Source organism: Corylus avellana, chromosome ca2 (assembly GCF_901000735.1).
Source record: "Corylus avellana chromosome ca2, CavTom2PMs-1.0".
In the NCBI taxonomy this organism is placed as follows: Eukaryota; Viridiplantae; Streptophyta; class Magnoliopsida; order Fagales; family Betulaceae; genus Corylus; species Corylus avellana.
This window is the reverse complement of record NC_081542.1, coordinates 48,030,749-48,057,605: the sequence shown is the minus strand read 5'-3', so window position 1 is coordinate 48,057,605 and position 26,857 is coordinate 48,030,749. Positions and strand designations below refer to the sequence as shown.

Sequence of the window (26,857 nt, the reverse complement as noted above, 5' to 3'; positions counted from 1 at the left end):
CAAAACCAATCTCCATTGTGAATGACAGAAGATAGTTTTGCCTCCACACTACTTTGGGCATCATAAACAACTCTAAAGCCATACTTCTCAAAAAGAACGCTAGTAGGGTGCCACAAATCCAACCAAAAATGTATATTTTTCCCATTTCCAACTTCAAATCTCAAAAACTTCTTTGTAGTATCCCTCAACCTAAGTCGCTTCCTCCAACACCAAGAGCAATTATGAGGAATGCTAACACTCCAAAAACTCTTTTGTTTAAATTTTTTTTCCTAAACCCAGGCCACCTAAAGAGATCCTAACCTTTCAAACAAACTCCAAATGTGCCTAAGCATAGAGGTTTTATTCCAGACATCAATACTTTTCAACCCCAAACCACCCTCTTTCTTAGGAAAACAAAAATCAGACCAAGCCACTTTTGCTTTTGCAGCCTCAACAGACTTTCCATTCCACAGAAACCGATTAAATTTATGCTCTATAGCCTTTATAATTTTCTTGGGGAGAATGAAAATACATGTCCAATAAACTTGCAGACTGTACAAAACAGAAGACAACAACTGAAGCCTGCCTACATAAGAGAGATTCCTAGATAACCAAGAATCAATTCTAGAAGTAATTTTATCCAAAAGCACATCACAATCAGTAAAAGAAAGCCTAGAAGATATTAGGGGAACCCCAAGGTATCTCATAGGGAGAACACCCTCCTTCATCTGCAAATCATTCAATAAATTCAGCTTAATCCTATCTAAAATACCAGAGCAGAAAAAAGAACTTTTTGAAGGATTGGCTTTCAAGTCAGACAACTCCTCAAACTCAGCAAAAGCATCTTTAATGACCTTAATAGACCTCAAACTGGCTTCAGAAAAAATAAGCAAATCATCAGCAAAATAAAGATGAGTAAGCTTCATTTTCAAGCATTTGGGGTGAAACTTGAAACTCGAAGCAGTAGTAGTAGATTCAGCCATGATCCTAGAAAAAACTTCCATAGCTAGGACAAACAAATAGGGAGACAAAGGATTCCCCTGCCTTAGACCCTTTTTCCTTCAAAATAGCCAACCAAAGTCCTATTCAAACAAATCGAAAACCTAGGAGAGGTAATGCATTCCCTGATCCAACTCAGAAACTTCTCTGGAAAACCAAAACAATGAAGACAATGGATCATGAACGCCCAATTGACTGAATCATAAGCTTTCATGAGGTCAACCTTCAAGGTGCATCTAGGCTTCCCCTTACCCTTATGATAATTTCTAACAAGTTTATGAGCCAACAAGACATTTTCAAAAATACTTCTAGATGGAATAAAGGCTGATTGATTCATACTCACCAAATCTCCCAAAAGGGGCAGCATCCTATTTGCAATAATCTTTGTAATGCATTTGTAAATGACATTATAGCAAGCTATTGGTTTGAAATCCCCCATAACAGAAGGGTTAATCTTCTTAGGAACCAAAGTGAGGATAGTGGCATTAACTTATTTCAGTCACAAACCAGAGAGAAAAAAATTCTGAATCGCAACTACCACCTCCTTCTCAACAATAAGCCAAGCAGCCTTGAAAAAATCAGTAGAAAATCCATCAGGACCAGGGGCCTTATTGGTTTTCATGTGAAATAAAGTCTCTCTGATCTCTTCTTCTGTAACTTCTTTGTCCAACAAAACTGCCTTTTCAGCAGGAATGGCAACTGGAATCAAATGTCTTATACGAGCTGCCTTGGACTCATTAAAGATCATTTGATCAATACCTAGCAATTTCTTGTAAAAATTCTCAGCCACCTGCTTTATGTGCTCCACATCATCTACTTTGTGGCCGTTCTCATCCCACAAATGAGTGATGGTGTTCTTTGCATGTTGCACTTTAAGGGATTTATGAAAGAAACTATTATTCTGGTCACCTAGCTGCAGCCATTGATTCCTAGCTTTTTGCTTCAAAAAAGATTCTTCAGCTTTTGTTATGGAAACATAAGTATATATGAAGGCAAATTATCCTGAGCCTGCAAAACTTTCTGTTTCAGATTTCCAAAACAAGCCACATTTTGTTTTCTCAACACCCCTTTGACAGATATAAGCTTCACATACAACTGATATATAGGAAAACCATCAACCTGAATATTCTAGTCTTCCCTCACCCAATCCATAAACCCTTTATACTCCAACCAATAGTTATAGAATTCAAAAGGTTTAGGGCCAAAACTTTGAAAAAAACCTGCTGTAATAATAGCAAGGGAGTGATCTAAAATGCCTCCAGACTAAAAGTCCACAAGAGTTTTTCCACCTCTTATCTCCTTACTCATCATCATCAAGAGCGACCACCTCACCGCCGCTGATCACCGATCAGCCATGGCCACCTCCCAAGATGATCATCATGATCACCTCTACCAACCCATCTTAGCCTCTGACCAAGCGCAGCCGCTCGAACCGGAACCCATCTCTTCTGGCCCCCATGTAGTGGACTCGCGGCTAGAAAAGGTGCTCTCGGATACAAAGTTACCGCGTCTCAATTGCCTTCGGTTGGCCACCTTCGTCGAACTGAAGATCCTCTTCTGCCTTGCCGCACCAATGGTCTTCGTCTACATGATCAACAACTTAATGTCCTTGTCCACCTGAGTCTTCACTGGCCAGCCACCTCGGCAATCTTGAGCTCGCCGCCGCCTCTCTTGGCAACAGCGGCATCCAACTCTTCGCCTACAGCCTCGTGGTATATCATTTCTCATTTTGATGATGTGGCCGGTGGTAAAAATAAAAAATTAATGATGAATTATTAATGTGTGTTTGATTTGTTTGTGTAGTTAGGCATGGGAAGCACGGTAAAGATTCTATGCGGGCAGGCATATGGAGCCCACAAGTATGAAATGCAAGGCGTTTATCTGCAAAGAGCAACGATCGTGCTGACTTTGACTAGCATTCCAATGACGGTGATCTACGTCCTATCAGAGCCTATATTGCTCTTACTAGGTGAATCAACGGCTGTGGCGTCCGTAGCAGCAATTTTCGTCTATGGACTCATTCCGCAAATATTTGCTTACGCTGTGAACTTCCCCATACAAAAATTCCTCCAATCCCAGAGCATTGTGGCCCCCAGTGCGTACATATCGGCGGCGATGCTTGTGGTGCACCTGCTGCTGAGCTGGGTGGCGGTGTACAAACTGGGCATGGGGTTGATCGGCTCGTAACTGGTGCTGAGCCTGTCGTGGTGGATAATTGTGGTGGCACAGTTGGTGTATAGCTTGAAAGAAAGCAAAGAAAATTGCTTTTGGCGGAATGAAGTCTCAGCTTCGTTCTCATTGTATATATAGGCAAAGAGTTACAATTGTAATCAAGTTTGACAAACCCAAACTTGATACAAACTAGGAGAACTAATTCAATACAAATAAGTAAAACAAATACAACTAGAACACTAAAGAGAAGAGATAAGAACAACTATAAGGATAATACTAAAAGATAAGAACAACTATAAAACAGACTCTATTGGTTCCTTAACAGCCCCCCTCAAACGAATGGGAGGGGGAGTAACCATGAGTTTGTCTCTGAGGAAAAGAAATCGAGAGGAGGTAAGGCCCTTTGTAAAGATATCAGCACATTGATCTTGAGTTGGGATGTAGCTAGCACAAAGATCTTTGTGAAGAATTTTCTCACGGATGAAGTGGTAGTCAACTTCTATATGCTTGGTACGAGCATGGTAGATGGGATTAGAAGCTAAAGCAATAGCTCCTATGTTATCACACCAGAGTACAGGAGGATCATGGAGAGAAACTTGCAATTCTTTGAGTAGCATTCGAAGCCATGAGAGTTCAGCAGCTGTAATGGCCATTGCACGATATTCAGCCTCGGTGCTAGATCTCGAGACAACAGGCTGCTTCTTGGCATGCCAAGATACTAAGTTGGAGCCGAAGAAAACACAATACCCTGTAGTGGATCTGCGATCAAGAGGATCCCCTGCCCAGTCAGAGTCACAGTATGCCTGAAGTTGAAGAGGACCTGAAGTGAAGTGAAGGCCATGATCTGGTGTGCCTTTGAGATACCTTAGAACTCTTTTAGCAGCCTTCATATGTTCTGTAGTTGGACAATGGAGAAATTGACACAATTGATTGACAGTGTAGGCTATGTCAGGTCTTGTGAGTGTGCAGTATTGTAGAGCTCCAATGATATGACGATAGGTTGTGGGATCTGGTAGAGTATCACCATCAAGCTTGGTGAGCTTCTTGCCTGAAGTGCAGGGTGCGGCATAGGGCTTTGCTCCAAGCATTTGCACACGATCAAGTAAATCAATAATGTATTTACCTTGATTTAGATGCAAGCCAGTTTTGTCACGAAGGACATGGATGCCTAGGAAGTATGAAAGGCAACCAAGATCTTTCAACTTAAATTCCATTTGAAGGCCGTGGATGAGAGTCTCCATGATAGATGAATCTGTACCTGTTACTATGATATCATCAACATATATCAGTATGTAAATATGAACAGAGCCTTGATGAAGCATAAAAAGAGAGGTATCTACTAAGGATCCAACAAAACCAAGATGGAGAAGAGCTTGTGACAATCTATGAAACCAAGCTCGTGGGGCTTGCTTTAGACCATAGAGGGCCTTTTTGAGCTTACAAACATGATCTGGAAAAGCTGCATCAACAAAACCAGTAGGCTGCTCCATGAGGACTTCTTCATTCAAGTAACCATGAAGGAAGGCATTAGAGACATCCAATTGCTTGAGGGGCCAATTGTAGTGGATTGCTAAGGATAGTAGGATCCGTATAGTGGCTGGTTTTATAACTGGACTGAAGGTTTCAGTGTAGTCAATACCATCTCTTTGTTGGAAACCCTTAGCCACTAGTCTTGCCTTGTATCTTTCAATAGTGCCATCTGATTTTTCCTTTAGCCGAAAAACCCACTTATTCTTGATGATGTTTCGATGTGAAGGTCTAGGGCAGAGAGACCAAGTACCATTGTCAACTAAAGCTTGAAGTTCACTTTCCATTGCAGCAAACCATTTAGGGTTAGAAACAGCCTGAGCAAATGTGGTAGGGATAGAAGGCAAGGGTGTAGCATGAAAGGATTTTAGTGGATGCTTGGTTGATTTTAAGGATAGGAATAGCTGATAGTTGGGAAAAGACTTAGGTTTGGAGTTTCCAGTCATAGATCTTGTGACAATATGAGGAGAGGCTGGTTCAGTAGGTGCAGGCAAAAGCTGAAGTAAGGATTGATCTAGGTGGGGGATAGGATCAGGGGTAGGTGGTAGTAATTCGGCAGTAGGGGTAGTCAGGGGAGTGTTTAGAATAGGTACTTGTGCTGGGGAAGGCAAGGTGATTGGGGGTGAGGTCTGAACAGTATTAGAGTCAGAATTATTCATAGAGTAAAAATGAGAATGATCAAGAACAATACCTGTAGGGGAAGGATCTGATCCGTTAGGGGATGAAGATGCTGCTCTATTCTGTGCAGGGAACACCAATTCATCAAAAATAACATGTCTAGAGACATATGCACGATTGGAGATGGGATCAAGGCACTTGTAACCCTTTTGGTGGGTACAATATCCAAGGAAGATACATTGTTTGCTTCTGAATTCCAATTTGTGTTTGGCATAGGGTCTTAAGAGAGGATAACAAGCACAACCAAAAGTTTTTAAAAAGGTGTAGTCTGGCTCCTTATTGTAGAGTTTGGTGAAAGGACTTGAATTTTGGAGAGTAGGGGTAGGCAATCTATTGATGAGATACACGGCAGTACTGACAGCTTCAACCCAGTATTTAGAAGAAAGGTGGGATTGAGCTAGGAGACTAAGACCAGATTCAATGATATGCCTATGTTTTCTTTCTGAAACTCCATTTTGTTGAGATGTATGTGGACATGTGACTCGATGAAGAACACCATGTGTTGACAGAAATTTAGTAAAGTTATGAGAGGTGTATTCACCACCCCCATCTGTTTGAAGTTGTTTAATTTTAAGGGAAAATAAATTTTCTATCAAGCACTTGAATTTAACAAAGGTTTCAAAAACATCTGATTTGAGTTTTAGAGGAAATAGCCAGGTGTATCTAGAGAAATCATCAATAAAGATAACATAACATTTGCTTCCATTGATTGAAGATAAAGGAGAAATCCATACATCACTATGAATAAGCTCCAATGGAGCAGTGGTAATACGACTTGACTCAATAAAGGGTAATTTTTTGCTCTTTCCTAATTGACATGAAACACAAATAGATTGACTCGACTTAACTGAAGACACAGGAAGGTAGTAGTTGTGAAGCAGATGCTGCAAGATTTGATGACTTGGATGCCCTAAGCGGTTGTGCCAAACTGAAGAAGACACCCTAATCCCAATTTGCGCAGTAAATGCTCTGACTTTATTTTTGGTGAAGTGTTGTAGCCTTAATGGGTAGAGACCATCTTCACTTGCCCCTTGTAGGAGGATCTTCCCTGTGAGGTTGTCCTTAATCAAGAAATAGGTATCAGTTAGTTTAAAATGGCAATTATTGTCACGACAAAATTTATTTATTGAAAGTAAATTTGTTGTAGCATCAGGACAATGTAAGATATTTTTAAGATGTAGGAGTTGATTTGAGCGAAGAAAAGAGGAAGAGCCAGTGTGGGAGATACCAAGTCCATTACCATTACCTACTGCTTGGTGAGCGGCAACTGTAAGCTGACGTGGAATGGCTTGAGTATGCAGGCATTTTCTGGGCTCTGGGATTTCCTGAAATTGTCGTCGGCGTCAGCCGTTATGCTGTGTTTGGAAACGTGGTACTATCAGATTCTGGTCTTGGTTGCTGGGCTGCTCCCAGACCCCGAGCTTGCTTTGGATTCTCTTGCCGTCTGGTAAAATAGATAACTTTCGGCCCAGAATTAGGATTCTCTCCAATTCATTTGAACTGGATAATATCTCATTAGTTATATTAGAAAGATATTTTTGGAAAAATGATCATCTCCATTTCAAAATCCCTCAATTTCTTCCATTTAATGCATTTTGAAGGATATTGCATTTAATGCACTACCATCATTAAAACTTTTAGACAACACTACCCTTCAAAATGCACTAAATGGAGGAAATAGAGGGATTTTGAAATAGAGAGGATCATTTTCTGTATTTTTGTCATCTCAAAAAGTAAAAAGACGAAAACACCTATTTATGGATATTATCTAATTCGTATGAATCGGAGATAATCCTATTCCTCACCCCCTCAATCACACGATAAATATGTTTCCATGCCATTTTAAATACTTTAAATGACATGTCATTAGGTGCATTAATGATATTAAATTCTATCATGCAATGGAAGGAATTGTCTTTTGGATGGATCTGGCTTACATGCTGTTATTAGAAAAATAGATCCGGCTTTAATAACAACATGTATGTTAGCTGTAGTAAAAGCAACGGTTAAAATTAAATTTCAAAGTTGACTTACTTTTAGAAGAGAGAGAAAATGAAGAGAGATTTTGAGAGATTCAATCTTAACCGTTGTTTTTACTACATCATACATGTTATTATTAAATGTAAGCCGTATCCTAAAATAATAGAATGAATGCTATAGTGTAAGCAGTTATTAAGATTGAATCTCAAAATTAACTTATTTTGAGAAGTTTTTAATAGGAGAGAGAAAATGAAGAAATATTTTGAAAGATTCAATCTTGACCGTTGCTTAAACTACAATATACATACTGTTATTTGTAAGCCGGATCCTTTTAGGACATGAACAGTTGCACACTCTTGTTAATAAAAGCTGTAGGTCCGGAGCATTTTCCCTTAAAATGATACAGTAGTAGTGTGATTCCTCGGGAATCACGTTTAAAGATACAGCAGGGTCAAGAAAACTTAAAAAATTACCTTTAAATAAAAAAGAAAAAAAAGAATCTAAACTTTTTGAAGGGGCGGGTGCGAGCCTGCCACCCTTTATATCCGCCTCTGTTCCTAGCTAATGCTAAATAAGCCTTTATTCTCTGTGCTTTTTATTATTATTATTATTATTTATTTTTGACATGTCCGCACAAAAGGAAGGAGATACGAACTACGAATTAGTGACCTTCGCTTCATTATACGTGGTCCGAACTGATTGAACTACCTTTTGTGGACTTACTTTTAATTATTATTATTCTCTCATTGTGTGCAGCATGGCAATTAATGGGTTGTTTTGCTTGGATTTACTGTTTTATTTTTGGTTACTTTTCTAGTCAGTTTCATGTTTTAATTTGTAAAGAATCATATTTATTGCCCCTTCAGGTTTTTACAAGTTTACTCCTTTTTCATCTCTAGAATATTTTCTAGTATCTCTCTGTATGCGTGCCTCTAGCAATTCAAATCTTTTTAACTTTAATTTTGTAAAACGCAAGAGGAAGCTATACATGTATGATTTTTTGTTACTATATTTAAATTTACAAGATTATATCCTCACTTTCCCTTGCTTTTGGTATAGGTTTCCATGAATCTTGCTGCACCCGGTTAGATCATCCTAAAGGTCCTGTTCTTATGGTAAGAAAAATGGATGCTATTCTTCCTGAGATCTCTCCTAGTGGTTCTCCTCAGCCTTTTCTTCCTCTTCTTGCACCTTCACCATTGGTACCCTTCACAAATGCTACTGTCCCAAAATTATCAGGTCTATTAATTTATTTATATATAGTTTTTGTAGTTTTTTTAATGTTAGTAAAATCTTTATTTACATTCCATTCTTAAAGCTATTTGGTTTGAGAATTTCACTTACGTTTTCTGCTTGGTTATCTCTCTCTTCCATTACAGGGCTCTGTATGTTAAACTTCTCTGCTGCTGAAAGCTTGATGGGTATAACTGCAATAGATTGCTGGTCCGCTTTTGCACCATTTCTGGCTAATGTAATTTGTTGTCCGCAGTTGGAAGCCACTCTTGCAATTCTCATTGGTCAGTCAAGTAAAGAAACCAATGTGCTTGCTTTAAATAGGACCCTTGCCAAACCTTGTCTCTCAGATATTGAGCAGATTCTGATAGGTCAGGGTGCAAATGATAGTCTAACACAGATTTGCTCCGTTCATGCTTCAATTCTCACTGAAGCATCTTGCCCAGTTAAACATGTTAATGAGTTTGAGAACACAGTAGATACTTCTAAGCTTCTGGCAGCTTGTGAAGTGATTGATCCTGTAAAAGAATGCTGCGCCCAAATTTGTCAGAGTGCAATATTAGAAGCTGCTACAAGGATTGCATTGAAAGCTTCTGAGATTTTGAGCATGGATGGGTCCCACGTCTTACCTGAGTACTCGACTAGGGTAATGACTGTAAAAGTATATATTGTCCTTCGGTGGCTGGCTAGTAAACTTGATCCTTCTCGTTCGAAAAAAGTTCTCAGAGGACTATCAAATTGCAATGCAAGTCAAGGTGAGTTTCGGCTAGTACATGGAGGTCCAGAGTACCTCACTCAAGATTATTGGTCTAGGGTTTTGTTAGAGAGACCTCCTGACACTAAAGTATCCACAAACCCATTGGAGTGCATGTATTAGAAGAAAAATTATTACATGTGGGAGTATGCGGAATATTGCATACCTTTGATAGCTCACTCTAATACAAAACACTGCATCTTTCGCCTCAATGTCTCCATTTCGATGAAGGAAAATTTTTTGTTAGAGCAAAATCCTACTTGAGGTTCACTTTGATCAATTCTTTATCTAGAAAATTAATTAATTCCATATTAATTTCTTTGTGTTCTTGTTTGCTATATTTTCTTGTACTTGTTTAGTTTCAATTAGTGATGCCAATCCCATGAGCTGGCCTCACTGATATGGTATTTCTTTTCTTAGTTTTTCTCTTGTATTTTCTGCTTCAGTTTGCCCCCTGGTTTTCCCTGACATGAGGCATGTTGCAAGGGGGTGCGGGGATGGGATAAGTAACCAGACAGCATGCTGTAGCGCCATGGAAACCTATGTGTCCCACTTGCAAAAGCAGAGTCTTATAACCAACTTGCAAGCCTTGGATTGTGCTACATCATTGGGAATAAAGTTCAGAAAGTTAAATATAACCGAAAATGTGTATACCCTCTCTCATGTAAGCCTCAAGGATTTCTCCCTCCAAGGTTGGTGGTGTTTCTTGATTCCCTTTTCATGAGTAAACTGTTAAGTATGACTTGAATTAAAAGTCATGGTGGGACCTTATGGTTTGTCTCCTTCTCCAAGTAGGAGAGGTTCTTGGTTCAGTCGGTTAACTCCTTTACGTGTGGGTTTTGAAGTCCAAGTACACATGTGTACTTGGACTCCTTGTTTGACTTATTGTAGGAGTCCTAGACCAACATGTAAAAGGAGAGTTAAGCTTCTATATAAGGAACAAAGCACAAGGTGAATTTGTGTGTGCCAAAAACGTGAAGCACCAAAGGGAGGAGAAAAATGAGAGAATTTGAGAGAAGGAGGTATAAGGGCTGTCACGGTGTTTTCTTCTTTGGGGTTTTTGGAGGAGCCAAAAACAAGTGATTAGAAGAAAAAGGGTGCTGCAGAATGAGAGAAGAAAATAGAGATCAGCGCCATCTCTTCCATCAAAAGAAGAGTTTGTACATCTGTCTTTTGTATTCTATTTTGAAAATAATCTCTCTTGTGTGATAGTGAGATTTGGGTGTATTGAGGCTTTAGGATCTGAGTGATTTTCTTTCTACTATTTTTGTACTCCATCTTTTGATAGTGAATTTTTTCCGGGTCGTCTCCGCCAGTGAAAGTAGGCTTGTTAAGCCGAACCATTTAAATCTTTGTGTAGTGTGTGATTGCCTAATCTTTGTTATTCCGCATTCTTCTTATTTTTCGCATCTTACGGGTCTTGAGAAATATGATTAATTTCCTAACACAAACTATATCTGTTCTCTGTCACATTGACTCTAAGCTGATTCTAATACATGATTGTTTTATAATTTTTTGGCCGTTTTGATATGCTGTGGAATAATGATTTGAACGTCTCAGTTGGAAATCAAGGTAATGTGCATAATGCATACGCATTGCGATTTGATGAGCTATAGACGAAAGTATGATGCTGAAATAATTCTTTTCCTTTCTTTCTAGTGTCCTTTCTTTTCTGACACAAGTTCTGGTAATAGAACCTTCAGTTTCTAATCTAGATCTGTGTCAGTGAATGGACTAAAAATAATTATTTTCTGATTGTAATTTTGTGATTAGCTCACTTTTCTTCGTCCTTTTTATGGAGCAGAGGCTGGATGTCTTTTGCCAAGCATGCCGTCTGATGCAACATTTGACACATCTTCAGGAGTAAGCTTCCTTTGTGATCTGAATGACAACATTCCGGCTCCCTGGCCCACTACATCGCACGTTCCAGGTTCATCATGCAATAAAAGTATGTCCTAAGCATTGAATTTTATTTATTTATATAGAGTGCCAGGTCTTGCGAATTTCTTTCTTATTCCTTTTGAAAATTAAGGTTCTTTTGGTGAAACAAAGGCTTATTTTCTTTCTGTTATGTTTATCAACCTGGCGTATTGGATTTCAGCTGTCAAAATACCTGCACTTCCAGCAGCAGCATCTGCTCAGAGTGGTAAGTATCCCTGTTATTTAATTTATTTCTTCTTTTCACCTAATGTGAATTAAGATTTGTGCAATCCTCAATTAATGTGGATAACAACAACAGATGCTTAGTTTCATAGTTTTACTTGCCAAGAATGGTAGTTGTCTTAATTGAGGTAGTTGTCATACAAAAATGAAAAAGTGCCTGTAATCCAATTTGGTCCCATCAAGTTGGTAATGAAGTATCTTTACCCTTCCGCCTCAATTTCCATGAAAAGAACATGAAGTAGAATGACACAGGCAGAGTTGGCTTTATTGCAAAGTTCGACTGGCACCGGTTTTTGTTGGGAGGAAGATTGAGAAACAGAATCCCTCAGTCACCCACTTTCTTTATCCTAATAAAACACACAACTTGTTGGCAAAGAGGTTGGAGGAAGCCTTGTGTAATTGAAAACTATACTTTGTGCATCCCAAGTTCTCACTATAACCTGTTGCTTTGCATTGTGGAACTTCCCAAGCCCTCATTGACCTGATGCTCACTTGCTTTGCAGGACTTTGTAACGATGATGTCATACATTTTCTGCTGTTTGCTTCCTCAATGGTCCTCATAATGCTCTTCTAATTTGAAGAAGTTTTCCCATGGACATTGCACCTTGCCAGTCCTTGAAGAGCAAAGGATAACTAGATGAATGTTATGTCCAAGAAAGGACTATCTTCATCCATTCTGTGTGCCCTCTCAGTAGAAGGCAATTGTGTATTGGGTTTTAGGTAAATTTATAACTGTGTTTCTAGTCATTGATTCTTGATTCTTGCCTGCTGGTGTAATAAAATTTTTGTACAGGAAATTAGGAATTTGAGGAAATTGATGTTGTAATTACCCATATTGAGATTGCTATGTAAATTTAGGTTGTAGGAGGAAAAAGCTATGTTGTTGTAACTTGTTAATTTGTAACACGGCCAATGCCTATATTTTTCAGTGCTTTATCTATTTATGAAAACAATTGACCCACTTTTCTAGTCAGAACTAACTCTTGGGCTAGGCGTGGGCTTGACTAAATCTTGTTTGGGATTGGAGAAAATCATGATTATTATCTCAATTATTTGCAATTCATCAAAATTATTGGGGTCACTATCCTTTTATTTTAGCATTGATTCCTCTAGCCGACTGATGAGGAGATTCAGGTTGGCGAAACTTAATTACAGGCCACCTACTACTTTTGTAGGTTTCTACTGAACTCTTGTCCATCATAGGTGGTCCTTATTAAAAAAAAAAAAAAAACATACTATACAAAGAGGTGGACTTAGAATACCATACGAATAGGACTTTTTTTAAAAAAATATATATCAATTAATTTTTTAAGAATATTTTGAGTTGTTTGTTGATATAATATTCGTCTTAGAATAGTGCTAGAAACTGCAATCAATTTAAGATGCGCGAGCTCCATCCAGTCGGGACATATAAGCTTTGCAATTCTCTTTTCTTAGACTGTTCAAATTTATGTGTTATTCAAACAACATAACTACTGAAAATCCCATTTTGTAAGTGAAATTGAAATCACAAAGTAGGGTAACTTGTACTATTCCGACTTTCGAGGATAAGCCCTATATACAGCTGCACACTCCTCTATGTGAAATATTTATTTTCATTGGAGCTATTTTTTGCCCTAATTAACTAATCCTCGGATAGGCCAACCTTTGAACCATACCTGAGTTCGACAACCTTAAGGAGATTTTGAGCCACCTTAAGTTGGTCCAAAGTTGTATCTCCATCATCTTTTTTTCTTTTAAATTTCTTGTATTGTTTCTTATTTTAATATAATTCTTACCGCATGTCACACGTCACATAGCAAACTGTTTGTGTTGACCGTTGGATTTAAAAATTCAAGCACTAAATAAAAATAAGCGAAAACGATTTTTTTTTTTTTTTTTTTTCAGTATTTGTGCCTACCTAATATTTTTCAGAGGTAAGATAGACGTTCTAGTGGCTATCCTCCATCTGAAATCCCTTTCTTTGTAAACCTTCATAAATATTTACAATCATTGAGAGAGAGAGAGAGAGAGAGAGAGAGAGAATGGAGTCGGTTGAGAATGAGCTGCATCAACCAATATTAGAGTCGAAAACAGCAACAGTTGAGCCATCAGTGATCAGCACCGCACTAGAAGACGTTCTATCAAACACGCAGCTTTCATACTTCCGGCGCCACCAATCTGCCACATGGCTTGAGCTGAAAACCCTCTTCCGCCTCGCAGCCCCCGCCGTCGTCGTTTACTTGGTCAACAACCTCACCTCCATGTCCACCCAAATCCTCTGCGGCCACCTCGGCAATCTCGAGCTCGCCGCCGCCTCTCTCGGAAACAACGGCATCCAAATATTCGCCTACGGCCTCATGGTAATTAATTATTAATTAACCCCAACACTTCCTTTATTTACTATCTTTCATCGTACATCTGACACGTTACAAGGTTTGTTTGGGCAGCTTGGAATGGGGAGCGCCGTGGAGACACTGTGCGGGCAGGCTTTCGGTGCGCACAAGTACGAAATGCTTGGAGTATATCTCCAGCGATCAACGATCCTCCTGATGTCGACATCTGTCCTAGTTATGTTCATCTACATTTTCTCCAAGCCCCTCTTGCTCCTGCTAGGCGAATCATCCTCCATTGCCTCGTCAGCTGCAGTATTCGTGTACGGACTCATCCCACAAATCTTTGCCTACGCTGCAAATTTTCCAATCCAAAAGTTCCTCCAAGCGCAGAGCATAGTGGCGCCGAGCTCCTACATCTCTGCCGCTACGTTTGTGGTGCACGTGTTGCTGAGCTGGCTGGTGATTTACAAGCTGGGCTGGGGGCTGCTGGGCGCATCCTTGACGCTCAGCTTCTCATGGTGGGTCATAGTGATTGCGCAGTTTGTGTACATCTTGACGAGTGAAAAATGCAAGCGTACGTGGAATGGTTTTAGCCTGCAGGCTTTCTCTGGCCTCTGGGAGTTTCTGAAATTGTCTACTGCATCCGCTATAATGCTTTGCCTCGAGACTTGGTATTATCAGATACTTGTGTTGATCGCTGGCTTGCTTCCAAATGCTGAGATTGAGCTGGACGCTCTCTCCATCTGGTAACAAAATTCCTTTTTTTCTTTTTTATTTGGTAAGACGAATCTCGACTATTGCGCGTTTTGAAAAGACACTCAATTTATACCCACAAACTTTTAATAATTTCAATTAATTTACTTTCTTTATCATATTTTAAACGTTAAAAAAGATAAAATGACGTTTATACCCTTAACATTTTTATAAAATTTCAAATTTACCTTTGATTTCCTTTTTGAAAAAACAAAAATCAAAAGGTAATTTGGTCTTTTAGACATTTTGGTAAGAAGTTAATGGCTAAAACTAACAAAGTGGGGTAAATTGATTGAAATTGAAAATTCAGGAGTGTAAATTGAGAGTTTTTGAATTTTTTAAAAAAAATTTCAAAACGTGTAGTAGTTCAGAAGTATAAAGTAAAATTTTTCTTTTTTAATTTCTCACTTTTGGTAATTTGAAAAAGTTGAAGGATGGGAGAAGAAAGTCTATAAAATAAATAAATAAATACATATAATAAAGGTTAGATCATCCACTCCGATTATTCGTTCACGTACACGTCCGCCTTTTCCATTTTTTTTTTCTTAAATAAACCATTTATTGGTCCTACAATTCGTTCCCTATAATATTTTTTTCCCCATATATCTCTTGGATTTTTCTGATAGAATAAGATGGAGACGCATCACGACAAGTTTTACAGACAGTAATGGGCAGAAAAAGAAATTAAAAGAGGCTGTGGTGGCCGTATATGGCGGCCCCAAATGGATCCATATCGTACAACTAACATTCAACCTGTGCTTTCTATTGATTCTGCTACCATTCCTTGCCTTTATATGATCACTTCTGCCACCATACCTTTTCAGCTAAAGACCTGCTATATATTTCATAGGTCCTCCTTAGCCATATACGGTGAAAAAGTGTTAAATCGTTATTTATTTCAAAAGTTTAAGTTAATAGGAATAGATAAATTTAATCATGTAATTGATCAATACATTAATACTCTCTATAACGTGTGAACTCAAATTTCGTTTTTAATAAGTGAGGTACTTCAACACTTAAATATTCAATTTAAATGGTGGGTAAATGACTGAAACAAGATTAAAATTCAGAATCTTTAACTCTAATATTATATTAAATCGCTCGTTTAACAAAAAAGTTTACGGTATATACTCTCATTATGAATATATATATATATAATTAATGCAGCATGACAATATCTGGATGGGTGTATATGGTCTCAGTGGGATTCAATGCGGCCGCAAGGTTAGTACGTCAAACATGTTTGTTACCACTTTTTTTTTTTTTTTTTTTTTTTTTTTTTTTTCTTTCTTTCTTTCTTTCTTTCTTTCTCTCGTAAGGTTAATTATAAGAGTCACTACAAAAATTTCCACATTTAATGACACGTTTTCACACGTCACCTTCTAAAAGGTGGCGTTTTGGCTAAAATGTTGCGTTTTCACTACATTTTTTTGTTCAAACGTCATTAATTCGGATTCTAGTCTATGCAATTGAAGTCATTTTGAAAAAAAAAGTCACTATTTGAATGTCACTAGTTTAATAATAACGTTTTTTGCAATGTGGAAATTTTTGTATTGAGGGATTATATATATATATATATAACATAATTAAGCATTAAATGATATAACAGTGTGAGGGTGAGCAATGAGTTGGGGGCAAAGCACCCGAAATCAGCAGCATATTCAGTTGTGATAGTAACTCTAAGCTCTCTCGTCATCGCCTTGATCTGCGCCATCCTTGTTCTTGTGCTGAGACATGTCATGAGCTATGTCTTCACCAGTGGCACTACTGTTGCTGATGCTGTCTCTGAACTCTCTCCCTTCCTGGCCGTCTCTATCATACTTAACGGGATCCAACCCGTTTTATCCGGTAATTAATTAAACAATTAATATTTTCTTCGCTTAAATATCAGAAATGGATAAACATATATAAACTAAAATTTCACATTAATATTAAAGTATAATTAAAAAATTAAATTTTAATGATTTATGTTATTGTAAATTTGTAATCAATTCCACGCATGGCTGGCCCATGCAAAAGTAGTTTAGGTTTTTTTTTTTTTTTTTTTCGTAAGTGAGTAGTTTAGGGTTAAAAGCATAAGAAATACCATGTATGCCTGGATTGAATTTGAAAAACATTCAAAAACATAATAATATAAAATATTTTACATCGAAACAAACTGAGCTTTAATGTAAAAAATATAAGAAATACAATCAAAAAAATAAATAGTAAAAAAAAAAAAAAGAATTTGAATTAAATTATCAAATTCATCATTTCTTTAAACAAAAATTTCCTCAAATTAAGCTCGCTTAGAAAAATTTCCTCCTCAATATTCCAAGTATAAGAACACACTAAAGAGAATGAAATACTTTTCACCCTACTCATCTAGGTGAGTTTTCATGGTACGTTTACAATGTAATCTAGATATGATTTCTATTTACTCTGAATCTCATTGAATCACGTTCAAAAAGAGAAATTAGATAGAGTTTCAGTTCCCTTTTGCTAGCTAGGATAGTGATATGAAGGCCAGGAATAAAATACAAAAGCTAGCTAGCTAGGACTGACGGAGATTAACACTAGTGTTATCTCAGTGGAATTTTGTTTGTGTCTCATTTGTCTGCTTGTTTCCTTAATGGAGAATAGACTAAGACTAAGACCACTTAGACACAAGACAAAAACTGAACAATCATTACGAAATAATGAAGCTAGAAACCTAAAAGTCAGCCTATTTATGGTGTTGTCAAGGACTGGTCGTTGAACTTGAACATCTCTATCACGCACCAATTTTGTAATGCAATAATTCTCAAGGTGATGATCTACAAACACAACTTTTACTCTCATTCTATCACTTATATATATAGCATATTTGACCCATAAATAAGAGAGATTTAATGAAGCTCACTTATCTAAACAGATTTCAAATATGGCCTGAAATTCACCTGCTGGAGATCCCGATCCATATTAAAAAATCTTTTAAAAAGTTGAATGGAAAAATGGCAAGAAAATTATATATATATATAGGAAATGGAAATTAGAATGATGAATGGGATTTTTGTTTTTTTGTTTTCTTTCTCATTTTCAAGGAGTTGCTGTTGGTTGTGGATGGCAAGCATTTGTGGCATACGTTAATGTGGGATGTTACTACGTAATTGGTATCCCCGTGGGTGCAGTTCTGGGCTTCAAGTTCAACCTTGGAGCTAAGGTTTGAGTTCTTACTTTCTTTATCATCATCATCTCATTTTCGCTTACAAATTTCACAATTCGACCGGTTTAATTTCAGTTAAAATTAGGCTCGTTAAAATTAAGATGCGTGTCTTAATTATGTCCCGTTATTTGACACATGTCTTAATTAATTAATCCCAACGGTTTAGCTCCAACTGAAATTGAACCCGAGCCAAATTTAAATCTTTACATTTGAATTTCGAATAGAAATTGCTCAAAATGGTTTTGGTGCAGGGTATATGGTCTGGCATGATAGGGGGAACTTTTATTCAGACTCTCATCTTATTATGGGTCACATTTCGGACAGATTGGAATAAAGAGGTAAACTGTAAAAGCTGCTTGAGTAATCATTTTGTTCAATATCATATAATAAAGTTGCCATTTAAGTCATGTCTTCTGATCAAGATTAAAGAACTTTTGGCTTAAATGATCATGAGAATATTGAAATGTATATCAGGCCGAAATTCTGGAGCCATAATGGCAAGGAATGACCATTTTATTGGCCAAGTGGAATTATGATGCTGACACTGAAAATATAATAAAAATTAGAAAAGTTCAACTAACATTCTTATTTTGACTATATTATTAATTAGTCAATTACCCACCAACCCCAAAAAATTCCATTAATCTACATTTGGCATTTACTTAATCCCTCTGGCATGTCTCTCATTTTTCTGCCTAAATTCTTGAAATTTTAACAAATAACTTCAAAAAAATTCTATCTGATTAGAATCCACTTAATTTCTTGGATTTTTGTTTAGCATATTCTTGAATTTAGCAGCCTGGTGATTATTATGGGTATTGAAATTTGAAAATTTTCAGGTTGAAGTTGCCCAGAAGCGTTTGGATAAGTGGGATGAGAGCACTAGCATTGAGAAGGAGCCTCTTTCGAACAATTAATACCTCTTGAGTAATGCACTAAATTACATTTTTATTTTATAATTATTTAATAATGTTAATGTAGCAGTCTCAACCAATATTTGTATTAATTTTTTTTTTCTTAAAAAAATAATAATTCAAAAATTTGTTGAGATTGCTACAATAACATTGTAAAATAACTACGAGATAAAAATGCAATAAATAGCATTTCTCATGCCGTTTTTCCGTCAAGTAACAAGCCCACCATCCTTAACTTCATAAGCCTACAACGATACTTATGGCTGATCATGAGGCATCCATTTTGGTACCATTTTCGATCCATCTGCTATTGAAATGTTTAGATTGATTGATTTAATATTTCTTTGTATCTTTTTTTTTTTGTTTTTTTTGGTGGGGGCGGCATTTCGGCTAGACGGAATGCTAAAATAATAGCAAGATGAGTTGCATTCGCCTAAGCAATTTGGATAAAAATTTGGTCAGCTACTATAGAGCTCACCAAATTTTGGTCAGTACTATACGCTCACCAGACGTTAAAAAATGTTTTTTTTATTCTATCATTCTCTCTCCTCCCAATTTTTTTTTTTCTTTTTTTTAATCTTTTTGGTTGTTCTACTCTCTACTCTTCTTCCGTTCTTTCTCTTGCATACTCTACCTCTTTGCATAAAGAGGCTGTTAAAAAGACAAATATTGAAAAATATGACCATTAGGAAAAGAGGAATTTTAAAAAAATATGACAATTAATTGAGTTCATGAAGTGTAAGAAATTGAAGAAGAAGAAGAAGAAGAGGCCTTTGTCAGGCTAATAATGTACGTCCATCTAAGCTAGTCAGCCCAATAACCCTAAGGTCATTACGACAGAAAAAGAAAAAGTAACGTATGAGATGCCGAATGCTGAATGTTTTAACTTTTAAGTGAAAAGTCACTTTAATTGGTACAAAATGAGTGCCATAAATAGTTGCGAAAACTAAGTAAAGGAACAAAAACAGTAAAAGTAAAAGAGAAGAGAATGGAAATGCATGGGAGTACTATGGAAGCACGAGAGTTATCTATGCAGCCTTTTGGCTGGTTTCCTTTTCAGATGCGCGCGTTTACCCCTCAACTCAGAAAGCCAAATTCCTAATCAAGCTTAGCATACAATTTAGGTGCATGTCATTTTAAAGAAAGGCTTAAGATCAACGAATGACGGTTGGCAAGTATATTAATGTTACCTCTAGCTTCTTACCCAACTCACTGACAATCAATGGCGGCCATCTCATCACTCTCAGCTAACTATCCATACCAAAAATCTAACACTATTCCAAGGATTCTTTTTTCCCTTTTTTTTTTTTTTTTGGTGAGCAAATTAACTATATCCCACTGGTCTGAGCAAACTAGGAGTCGTCGTACGCACACTCTCATTCTTTTACACTTTACAAATTAATTAGGTGGGTTTTTCCCACAACAAATGGGGATAGAGGGGGGATAAAAAAAAAATGCAGTCCTATCGAGAAGATCGAATCATGAATGTAGTACAGACAACTAACATGTTTTATCCAGCATGAATGTTTATCACGTACAGCTCATGCGGCATGATGTCATAATTGCTTGCTATCACACAAACTTTCAATGATCTTTTGGCCTCCAAATCTAATCTTCCAGTCGCGTAGAAAGTTAATTAATAGGGGTAATTTTATTTTATACCATTAAATTATCAAGCAATTTGAAAATCTTTCCAAACTTCAATATCTTTCAATTTGAACCTCTGAACTTTCAATTGCAATCAATTTGAACAGCTCTGTCAAATTTTAAACGGCTAAATCTGACAGAGAGGTTTAAATTGACTGCAATTGAAAGTTCAGAGGTCTCCAAATTGAGAGGTTTTGAAGTTTGAGAGCTTGTTAAATCGCGTGGTAATTCAGGGGTTTAAAGTAATTACCCTTAATTAGAGTATTCTTAACAGCCTCACCAAATTTTACTCATCAAAATAACCAAAAGTATATATATATATTTTTTCTATTTTAACAACTCAGTTTTTTTAGAGCACCCCAGTAGCCTTACTATTTTAACATTCAACTTTCACTATTCCATTTAAATATTCTTTTCAAAGATTTGTTTATTTGTTTATTTTTAACTATTAAAGGAAGAGTGAGAAACAAAAAGCAAAAAAGAAAGAGAGAAATGAGTTGTTTAATCAATAAGTGAGTGAGCAGTACTTTTTATATTTGGTGAGTATTATTCACTTCACTATATATATATATATTTGTTTTATTAAAGTAGTGAGTCTGAAAAGTAGAGATTTAAGCCATTTTTGTTAAATTACATTACCAAAATAACCAAAAAATGGTTTTGGTGAAACTGCTATGAGTGCTCTTAATATATATATACCCATCTTAATTGAACCAACAAAATTTGAAGCTGTTTAATTTAATATTTACCAAAATTAAGAACAAGTCAATACACACACGTACACAAAAACACGTAGGTAATACGGAATATGTTACGTATAATATTAAGATTTATTCCTCAAGGTATGATGATTTAATTTATCTCATTTTTTTAATTTTATTTTACTGACGTAACACTAATAATAATAATTATTCTCTAATGATTGATTTACAGTAAGTGGATACAAATACCCTCCAGCAAGATTACAAAGTAGATGAGGGCAAGCATTGGATCGATACACGTACGCACGCATCGGCCATGAAGCATCAGCAAAAGGCAAAGACTTCCCACCAAAGCTCTTACGAAATTTATTCCCTAAATTCTCTTTTCAAGCTGTAAAGGAAGGGGACCATATATCTCTTGATTCTCATGCATTTATGCAACGCGTCATAAATCTTAACCCATTTTCCACCTCTTATCTCCTTACTCATCATCATCAACCAGCCACCACCTCACCGCCGCTGATCACCGATCAGCCATGGCCTTCTCCCAAGATGATCATCATGATCACCTCCACCAACCCATCTTAGCCTCTGACCAAGCGCAGCCGCTCGAACCGGAACCCATCTCTTCTGGCCCCCATGTAGTGGACTCGCGGCTAGAAAAGGTGCTCTTGGATACAAAGTTGCCGCGTCTCAAGCGCCTCCGATTGGCCACCTTCGTCGAACTGAAGATCCTCTTCCGCCTCGCCGCACCAGCGGTCTTCGTCTACATGATCAACAACTTAATGTCCTTGTCCACCCGAGTCTTCGCCGGCCACCTCGGCAATCTTGAGCTCGCCGCCGCCTCTCTTGGCAACAGCGGCATCCAACTCTTCGCCTACGGCCTCATGGTATATCATTTCTCATTTTGATGAAGTGGCCGGCAGTAAAAATAAAAAATTAATAATGAATTATTAATGTGTGTTTGATTTGGTTGTGTAGTTGGGCATGGGAAGCGCGGTAGAGACTCTATGTGGGCAGGCATATGGAGCCCACAGGTATGAAATGCTAGGCGTTTATCTGCAAAGAGCAACGATCGTGCTGACTTTGACTGGCATTCCAGTGACGGTGATCTACGTCCTATCAGAGCCTATACTGCTCTTACTAGGTGAATCAACGGCTGTGGCGTCCGCAGCAGCAGTTTTCGTCTACGGACTCATTCCGCAAATATTTGCTTACGCTGTGAACTTCCCCATACAAAAATTCCTCCAATCCCAGAGCATTGTGGCCCCCAGTGCGTACATATCGGCGGCGACGCTTGTGGTGCACCTGCTGCTGAGCTGGGTGGCGGTGTACAAACTGGGCATGGGGTTGATCGGCTCGTCGTTGGTGCTGAGCCTGTCGTGGTGGATAATTGTGGTGGCGCAGTTGGTGTATATCTTGGTGAGCGGCAACTGTAAGCTGACGTGGAATGGCTTGAGTATGCAGGCATTTTCTGGGCTCTGGGATTTCCTGAAATTGTCGTCGGCGTCGGCCGTTATGCTGTGTTTGGAAACGTGGTACTATCAGATTCTGGTCTTGGTTGCTGGGCTGCTCCCAGACCCCGAGCTTGCTTTGGATTCTCTTGCCATCTGGTAAGATAGATACCCTTGGTGTCTTGAAATTAGGGTTCTCTCCAATTCATTTGAAGTTGATAATATCTCTTTAATTTTTTTTAAAAAAGTATTTTTGTCACCTCAAAAAATAAAAAAACAAAAATACCTCTGTAGATATTATTTAGTTCATATGAATTAGAGAGGATCCTATTCTTCACCCCCTCAATCACTAGATAAGTATGTTTCCATGCCATGTTAAATACTTTAAATGACATGTCATTAGGTGCATTAATGATATTAAATTCTGTCATGCAATGGAAGAAATTGTTTTTTGGACGGATCTGGCTTACATGCTGTTATTAGAAAAACAGATTCGGCTTTAATAACAGCTTGTATGCTAGCTGTAGTAAAAGCAACGGTTAAGATTAAATTTCAAAGTTAAACCGTTACTTTTACTTTTAATAGGAGAGAGAAAATAAAGAGAGATTTTGAAAGATTCAATCTTAACCGTTACTTTTACTCCAGCATACATGCTATTATTAAATGTAAACCGGATCCTAAAATAACAGTATATACGCTATAATGTAAGCAACGGTTAAGATTGAATCTCAAAATTGACTTACTTTGATAAGCTTTTAGTAAGAAAGAGAAAATAAAAAAAGATTTTGAAAAATTTAATCTTGACCGTTGTTTAAACTACAACATACATATTGTTATTTATAAGCCGGATCCTTTCGGGACATGCACGAGTGCACACTATTGTTAATAAAAGCTGTAGGACCCAAGCATTTTCCCTTAAAATGATACAGTAATAGTGTAATTCCTCATGAATCACGTTTAAAGATAAAGTTAAGAGTTTGGAAAATCATGAATCACGTTTAAAGATAAAGTTAAGAGTTTGGAAAAGAAATGAATGGTAAGTGAATTGGGCAGGACATAGGAAGACTTAATTATGAGGTTCACCGGGCCATAATTATAGGGACAATTTTTTTTTTAGTTTTTTGGACACCCTCTATTTATTTTTTTCAAGACCAATAATATCATTATGTCACTACAAATTGGAATGTTTGGATTATAAATATATTTTACAAATTGATGTAGTATAGTATAATTAAATATGAGATAAATTTAAATTTTAAGAAATTTAATTATATTATGCCGTTAGTTTATAAAATATTTTTTATAAAATGTATTTATAAACGTAACATTTTTATTTTGAAAATAAGACATGGATGTGATATAAAGAATGAAGGGATAATAGTGAATGACTTTTTGAGGAGAAAAGTGAAAACTTTGAAAAATTATTTATGATTAATAATTGTCCAATATCCAATAGGAAGGCAAAAGAAAAAGGTTTCCAGTGATTTGTTTCTGAATTCTCTCTATCTTGATAAGTACAACTGAGAATGATAAAAGTCGATCTCTTTTAATTTTAGTATGAAAAAGTGTTTAGATATAATATAAATAAGACAAATAATTTTTGTGTTTTGATTGATTTATTTATTTATTTGCATATCATATCTTTCTTAGCCTCTAAGAATTTGTATTAAGAGGAGCAGAACAAAAATAATAATTTTTTAAAAGTTTTTGGAGAGGCGAGAGAAAAAATGAGTAAGGGTTAGGGTCAAGAAAACTAAAAAAATTACACTTAAAAAAAAAAAAAAAAGTCTAAAATTTTTGAAGGCGCCCGCCCCTTATATCCCGATTCTGTTCCTAGCTAATGCTGGATAAGTCTTTATTCTCTGTGCTGTTTTTATTATTATTATTATTATTTATTTGATATGTCCGCATAAGATTATGAGAATTTGAACTACTGATTTTCGCTTTATTATGCATAATTCTAACAAATTGAGCTACCTCTTAAAGACTTTTAATTATTATTATTCTCTCATTATGTGCAGCATGGCAATTAATGGGTTGGTGTTCATGGTTTCGGTCGGGTTTAACGCAGCTGCAAGGTCGGTCATAATTTGCAACTACTGTTTCTATTTTCTTTATTATTAATAATATTACAAATTATCATTTATGCCCTATTTTTTTTAAAAAAAAAACAAAAACAAAAGGATTAACAAACAACATATAACACTCAATTATGTATTCATCTGTTCGAGACAGTGTGAGGGTGAGCAATGAGCTCGGAGCTGGTCATCCGAAATCAGCAGCATTCAGTGTCGTAGTCGTGAACGTGGTTTCGTTCATAATTGCTGTAATGGAAGCGGTGGTAGTGCTTGCGTTGCGCCACGTGATAAGCTATGCTTTCACCAGCGGCGAGACCGTGGCCGATGCAGTCTCCGACCTATGTCCATTCTTGGCAGTCACTCTTATTCTCAATGGGGTTCAACCAGTCTTGTCCGGTAACCAACAACTACTGATCTAACTCTTTCTTCATCTTTTTTAACATATTTTGTTGGCATTTTCCATCTCATATTTAACATGTTTCTAATAATATTGCGTTTAATTACGTACGTACACCAGCAGATTGTACGTGTGGCTAGAATTACTCAGCTCAAGAAATGACAAAACTAACTAGGTACAACATTAATAATACAAAAAATATATGCAAACCTGCAGAGAGTTCAACACCAACAGAACCACATGGTCCCAATACATCTGTCATTTTTAATAATAAAAGATATCTCTGGCTGGCTCTATTAATATTGCTGGGACAGTCTCTGAATCTATCAATAAAAGACATATAATATGTTTGTTGTTTTTCTTTTTCTTTTTTTTGTCTTTCTGAAAAAGTTAAAAACAGATGAAAGATATTTTCTATAGTGTATATATAATATAATACGTACGTTTGGTTTATAATTAATATTAATCTGGTTTTTAAACCAAGAAATGTTACGATTAATTAATAAATGTACAGGGGTGGCTGTTGGATGTGGATGGCAAGCATTTGTTGCATATGTCAATGTGGGATGTTACTACGGGGTTGGAATACCTTTGGGTTGCCTTCTTGGTTTTAAGTTTGATCTTGGCGCCAAGGTTTAACAATATTTAATCACTCTTTTTTCTATAATTCAAAAATTAATAATAATAGTAATAATAATAATTGGACTTCAATTTCGTGTGCATGTAGGGAATATGGTCGGGGATGATAGGAGGAACTTTAATGCAGACCGCCATTTTACTGTGGATAACTTTTCGCACGGACTGGAATAAAGAGGTAAGTTTTATGAATTATTTGAAGCTTTGCATGCCCATCTTATATTTTTCAAAGAAAATGCTTTAGGTATTATATATATATATATATGGTAGTTCACATTTTTATAAAAATATAAAGACTGTCATATCAAATTGTAAATGTAGGATGTGTCATGTAGGCTCCACATGGCGGCAATCTGCATTTCATAATAAATATCATATAAACTGTTATGTCAATTTATTAAGAAACTTATAATACACCCTTGAGGTCGGATATAGATTTCTAACAATTCAAGCATTAAATATGAAAGCATCTCTACCCTAATAGGCCTCGGACAACTTATCTTCCTGTTGGGATAATTTGGACAATCCAGACAAAAAATTGCCGGGAATAAGAATTTTCAATGCCACAATCTACTTAATGATTAATGACATGGTCTAACAAAGACCTGTTACACCTCGGTACCACAAGATGGCATAAATGCACTGGCCCTAGCCTGAAGCCCATCTGATCTTCACTCAGTTGACTAGTTGGTTACAATCAATAACTTTTCAGAGCCAACACCCAGGATAAAAAAAAAAAACAAAAAAAATGGTTGAGCAAGTGTATGATATGTGACTTCAGTGAAATTGGAATTTCAGGTGGAGACAGCGAGGAGACGATTGGACAAATGGGAGGACAAGGAGCCACTGATGAATAGCTGAAGAGTTTGCTGAAGATGTCATTGATTATTATAGGCTACAGGAAGCAAAAGGATGTGCCTAGGGGTTGAGTTTGGAGATGGATACATAACAATCAAGCATCACACATGCATGTGAATGTCCACTCCTAAAGTCATCTGATGGATTTCAACTGCCAGGGTTTGCCCATTGACTAGCAAAATCTATTGTTGTCACATAAAGAATTAGGGTTTGATTTGCTCAAGCCTCAATGTGCTCTTAAAAATGTACTAAATTGAAATGTTTGGGTGTGCAATTTTGTTGTATCATTTTGTATTATTCTTTATTGTATTCAAAATTGCGAATACCAAGTAGAAAATGATTTGAAAATTATGTTTGGATGGTTTCGAGAATATAAAACAAAATTGGAAGATGTTTGAGAAGATGAATCAAATTGAAATGTAATGAAAAATAAAA

At 36.7% G+C, this 26,857-nt stretch overlaps 3 protein-coding genes across 3 annotated transcripts; all 3 read left to right on the top strand.

Annotated features, from left to right (window-relative positions):
• Nucleotides 1-6,650: 6,650 nt before the first annotated feature.
• Nucleotides 6,651-12,380, top strand: LOC132170094 (uncharacterized GPI-anchored protein At1g61900-like). The gene is made up of 9 exons (XM_059581002.1): nucleotides 6,651-6,802; nucleotides 7,264-7,334; nucleotides 8,395-8,574; nucleotides 8,715-9,323; nucleotides 9,769-10,014; nucleotides 10,883-10,894; nucleotides 11,127-11,270; nucleotides 11,424-11,468; nucleotides 11,989-12,380. Exons 1-9 carry the CDS (start codon nucleotides 6,651-6,653, stop codon nucleotides 12,057-12,059), a joined length of 1,530 nt encoding a protein of 509 aa, XP_059436985.1. The 3' UTR covers nucleotides 12,060-12,380.
• A 1,004-nt stretch (nucleotides 12,381-13,384) lies between these two features.
• Nucleotides 13,385-19,175, top strand: LOC132170524 (protein DETOXIFICATION 40-like). Its single transcript, XM_059581529.1, has 7 exons — nucleotides 13,385-13,827; nucleotides 13,915-14,546; nucleotides 15,721-15,777; nucleotides 16,163-16,401; nucleotides 17,616-17,734; nucleotides 17,989-18,075; nucleotides 18,577-19,175. Exons 1-7 carry the CDS (start codon nucleotides 13,510-13,512, stop codon nucleotides 18,652-18,654), a joined length of 1,530 nt encoding a protein of 509 aa, XP_059437512.1. The 5' UTR covers nucleotides 13,385-13,509; the 3' UTR covers nucleotides 18,655-19,175.
• Nucleotides 19,176-21,276: 2,101 nt separating this feature from the next.
• LOC132170539 (protein DETOXIFICATION 40-like) lies at nucleotides 21,277-26,759 on the top strand. Its single transcript, XM_059581550.1, has 7 exons — nucleotides 21,277-21,889; nucleotides 21,981-22,612; nucleotides 24,475-24,531; nucleotides 24,689-24,927; nucleotides 25,443-25,561; nucleotides 25,656-25,742; nucleotides 26,363-26,759. Exons 1-7 carry the CDS (start codon nucleotides 21,536-21,538, stop codon nucleotides 26,423-26,425), a joined length of 1,551 nt encoding a protein of 516 aa, XP_059437533.1. The 5' UTR covers nucleotides 21,277-21,535; the 3' UTR covers nucleotides 26,426-26,759.
• Nucleotides 26,760-26,857: the final 98 nt, after the last annotated feature.

What these genes read in the sequence shown, in the direction of transcription:
- LOC132170524 (XM_059581529.1), top strand. Translation starts at nt 13,510, where the DNA reads ATGGAGTCGGTTGAGAATGAGCTGCATCAACCAATATTAGAGTCGAAA. An exon ending in TATTCGCCTACGGCCTCATG is followed by an intron (nt 13,828 to 13,914) that starts GTAATTAATTAT and finishes TTGTTTGGGCAG; the next exon opens with CTTGGAATGGGGAGCGCCGT. An exon ending in GATCCAACCCGTTTTATCCG is followed by an intron (nt 16,402 to 17,615) that starts GTAATTAATTAA and finishes CTCATTTTCAAG; the next exon opens with GAGTTGCTGTTGGTTGTGGA.
- LOC132170094 (XM_059581002.1), top strand. Translation starts at nt 6,651, where the DNA reads ATGCAGGCATTTTCTGGGCTCTGGGATTTCCTGAAATTGTCGTCGGCG. An exon ending in TCCGGCTTTAATAACAACAT is followed by an intron (nt 7,335 to 8,394) that starts GTATGTTAGCTG and finishes CTTTTGGTATAG; the next exon opens with GTTTCCATGAATCTTGCTGC. An exon ending in AGGTTCATCATGCAATAAAA is followed by an intron (nt 11,271 to 11,423) that starts GTATGTCCTAAG and finishes ATTGGATTTCAG; the next exon opens with CTGTCAAAATACCTGCACTT.
- LOC132170539 (XM_059581550.1), top strand. Translation starts at nt 21,536, where the DNA reads ATGGCCTTCTCCCAAGATGATCATCATGATCACCTCCACCAACCCATC. An exon ending in TCTTCGCCTACGGCCTCATG is followed by an intron (nt 21,890 to 21,980) that starts GTATATCATTTC and finishes TTGGTTGTGTAG; the next exon opens with TTGGGCATGGGAAGCGCGGT. An exon ending in AGTTTGATCTTGGCGCCAAG is followed by an intron (nt 25,562 to 25,655) that starts GTTTAACAATAT and finishes GTGTGCATGTAG; the next exon opens with GGAATATGGTCGGGGATGAT.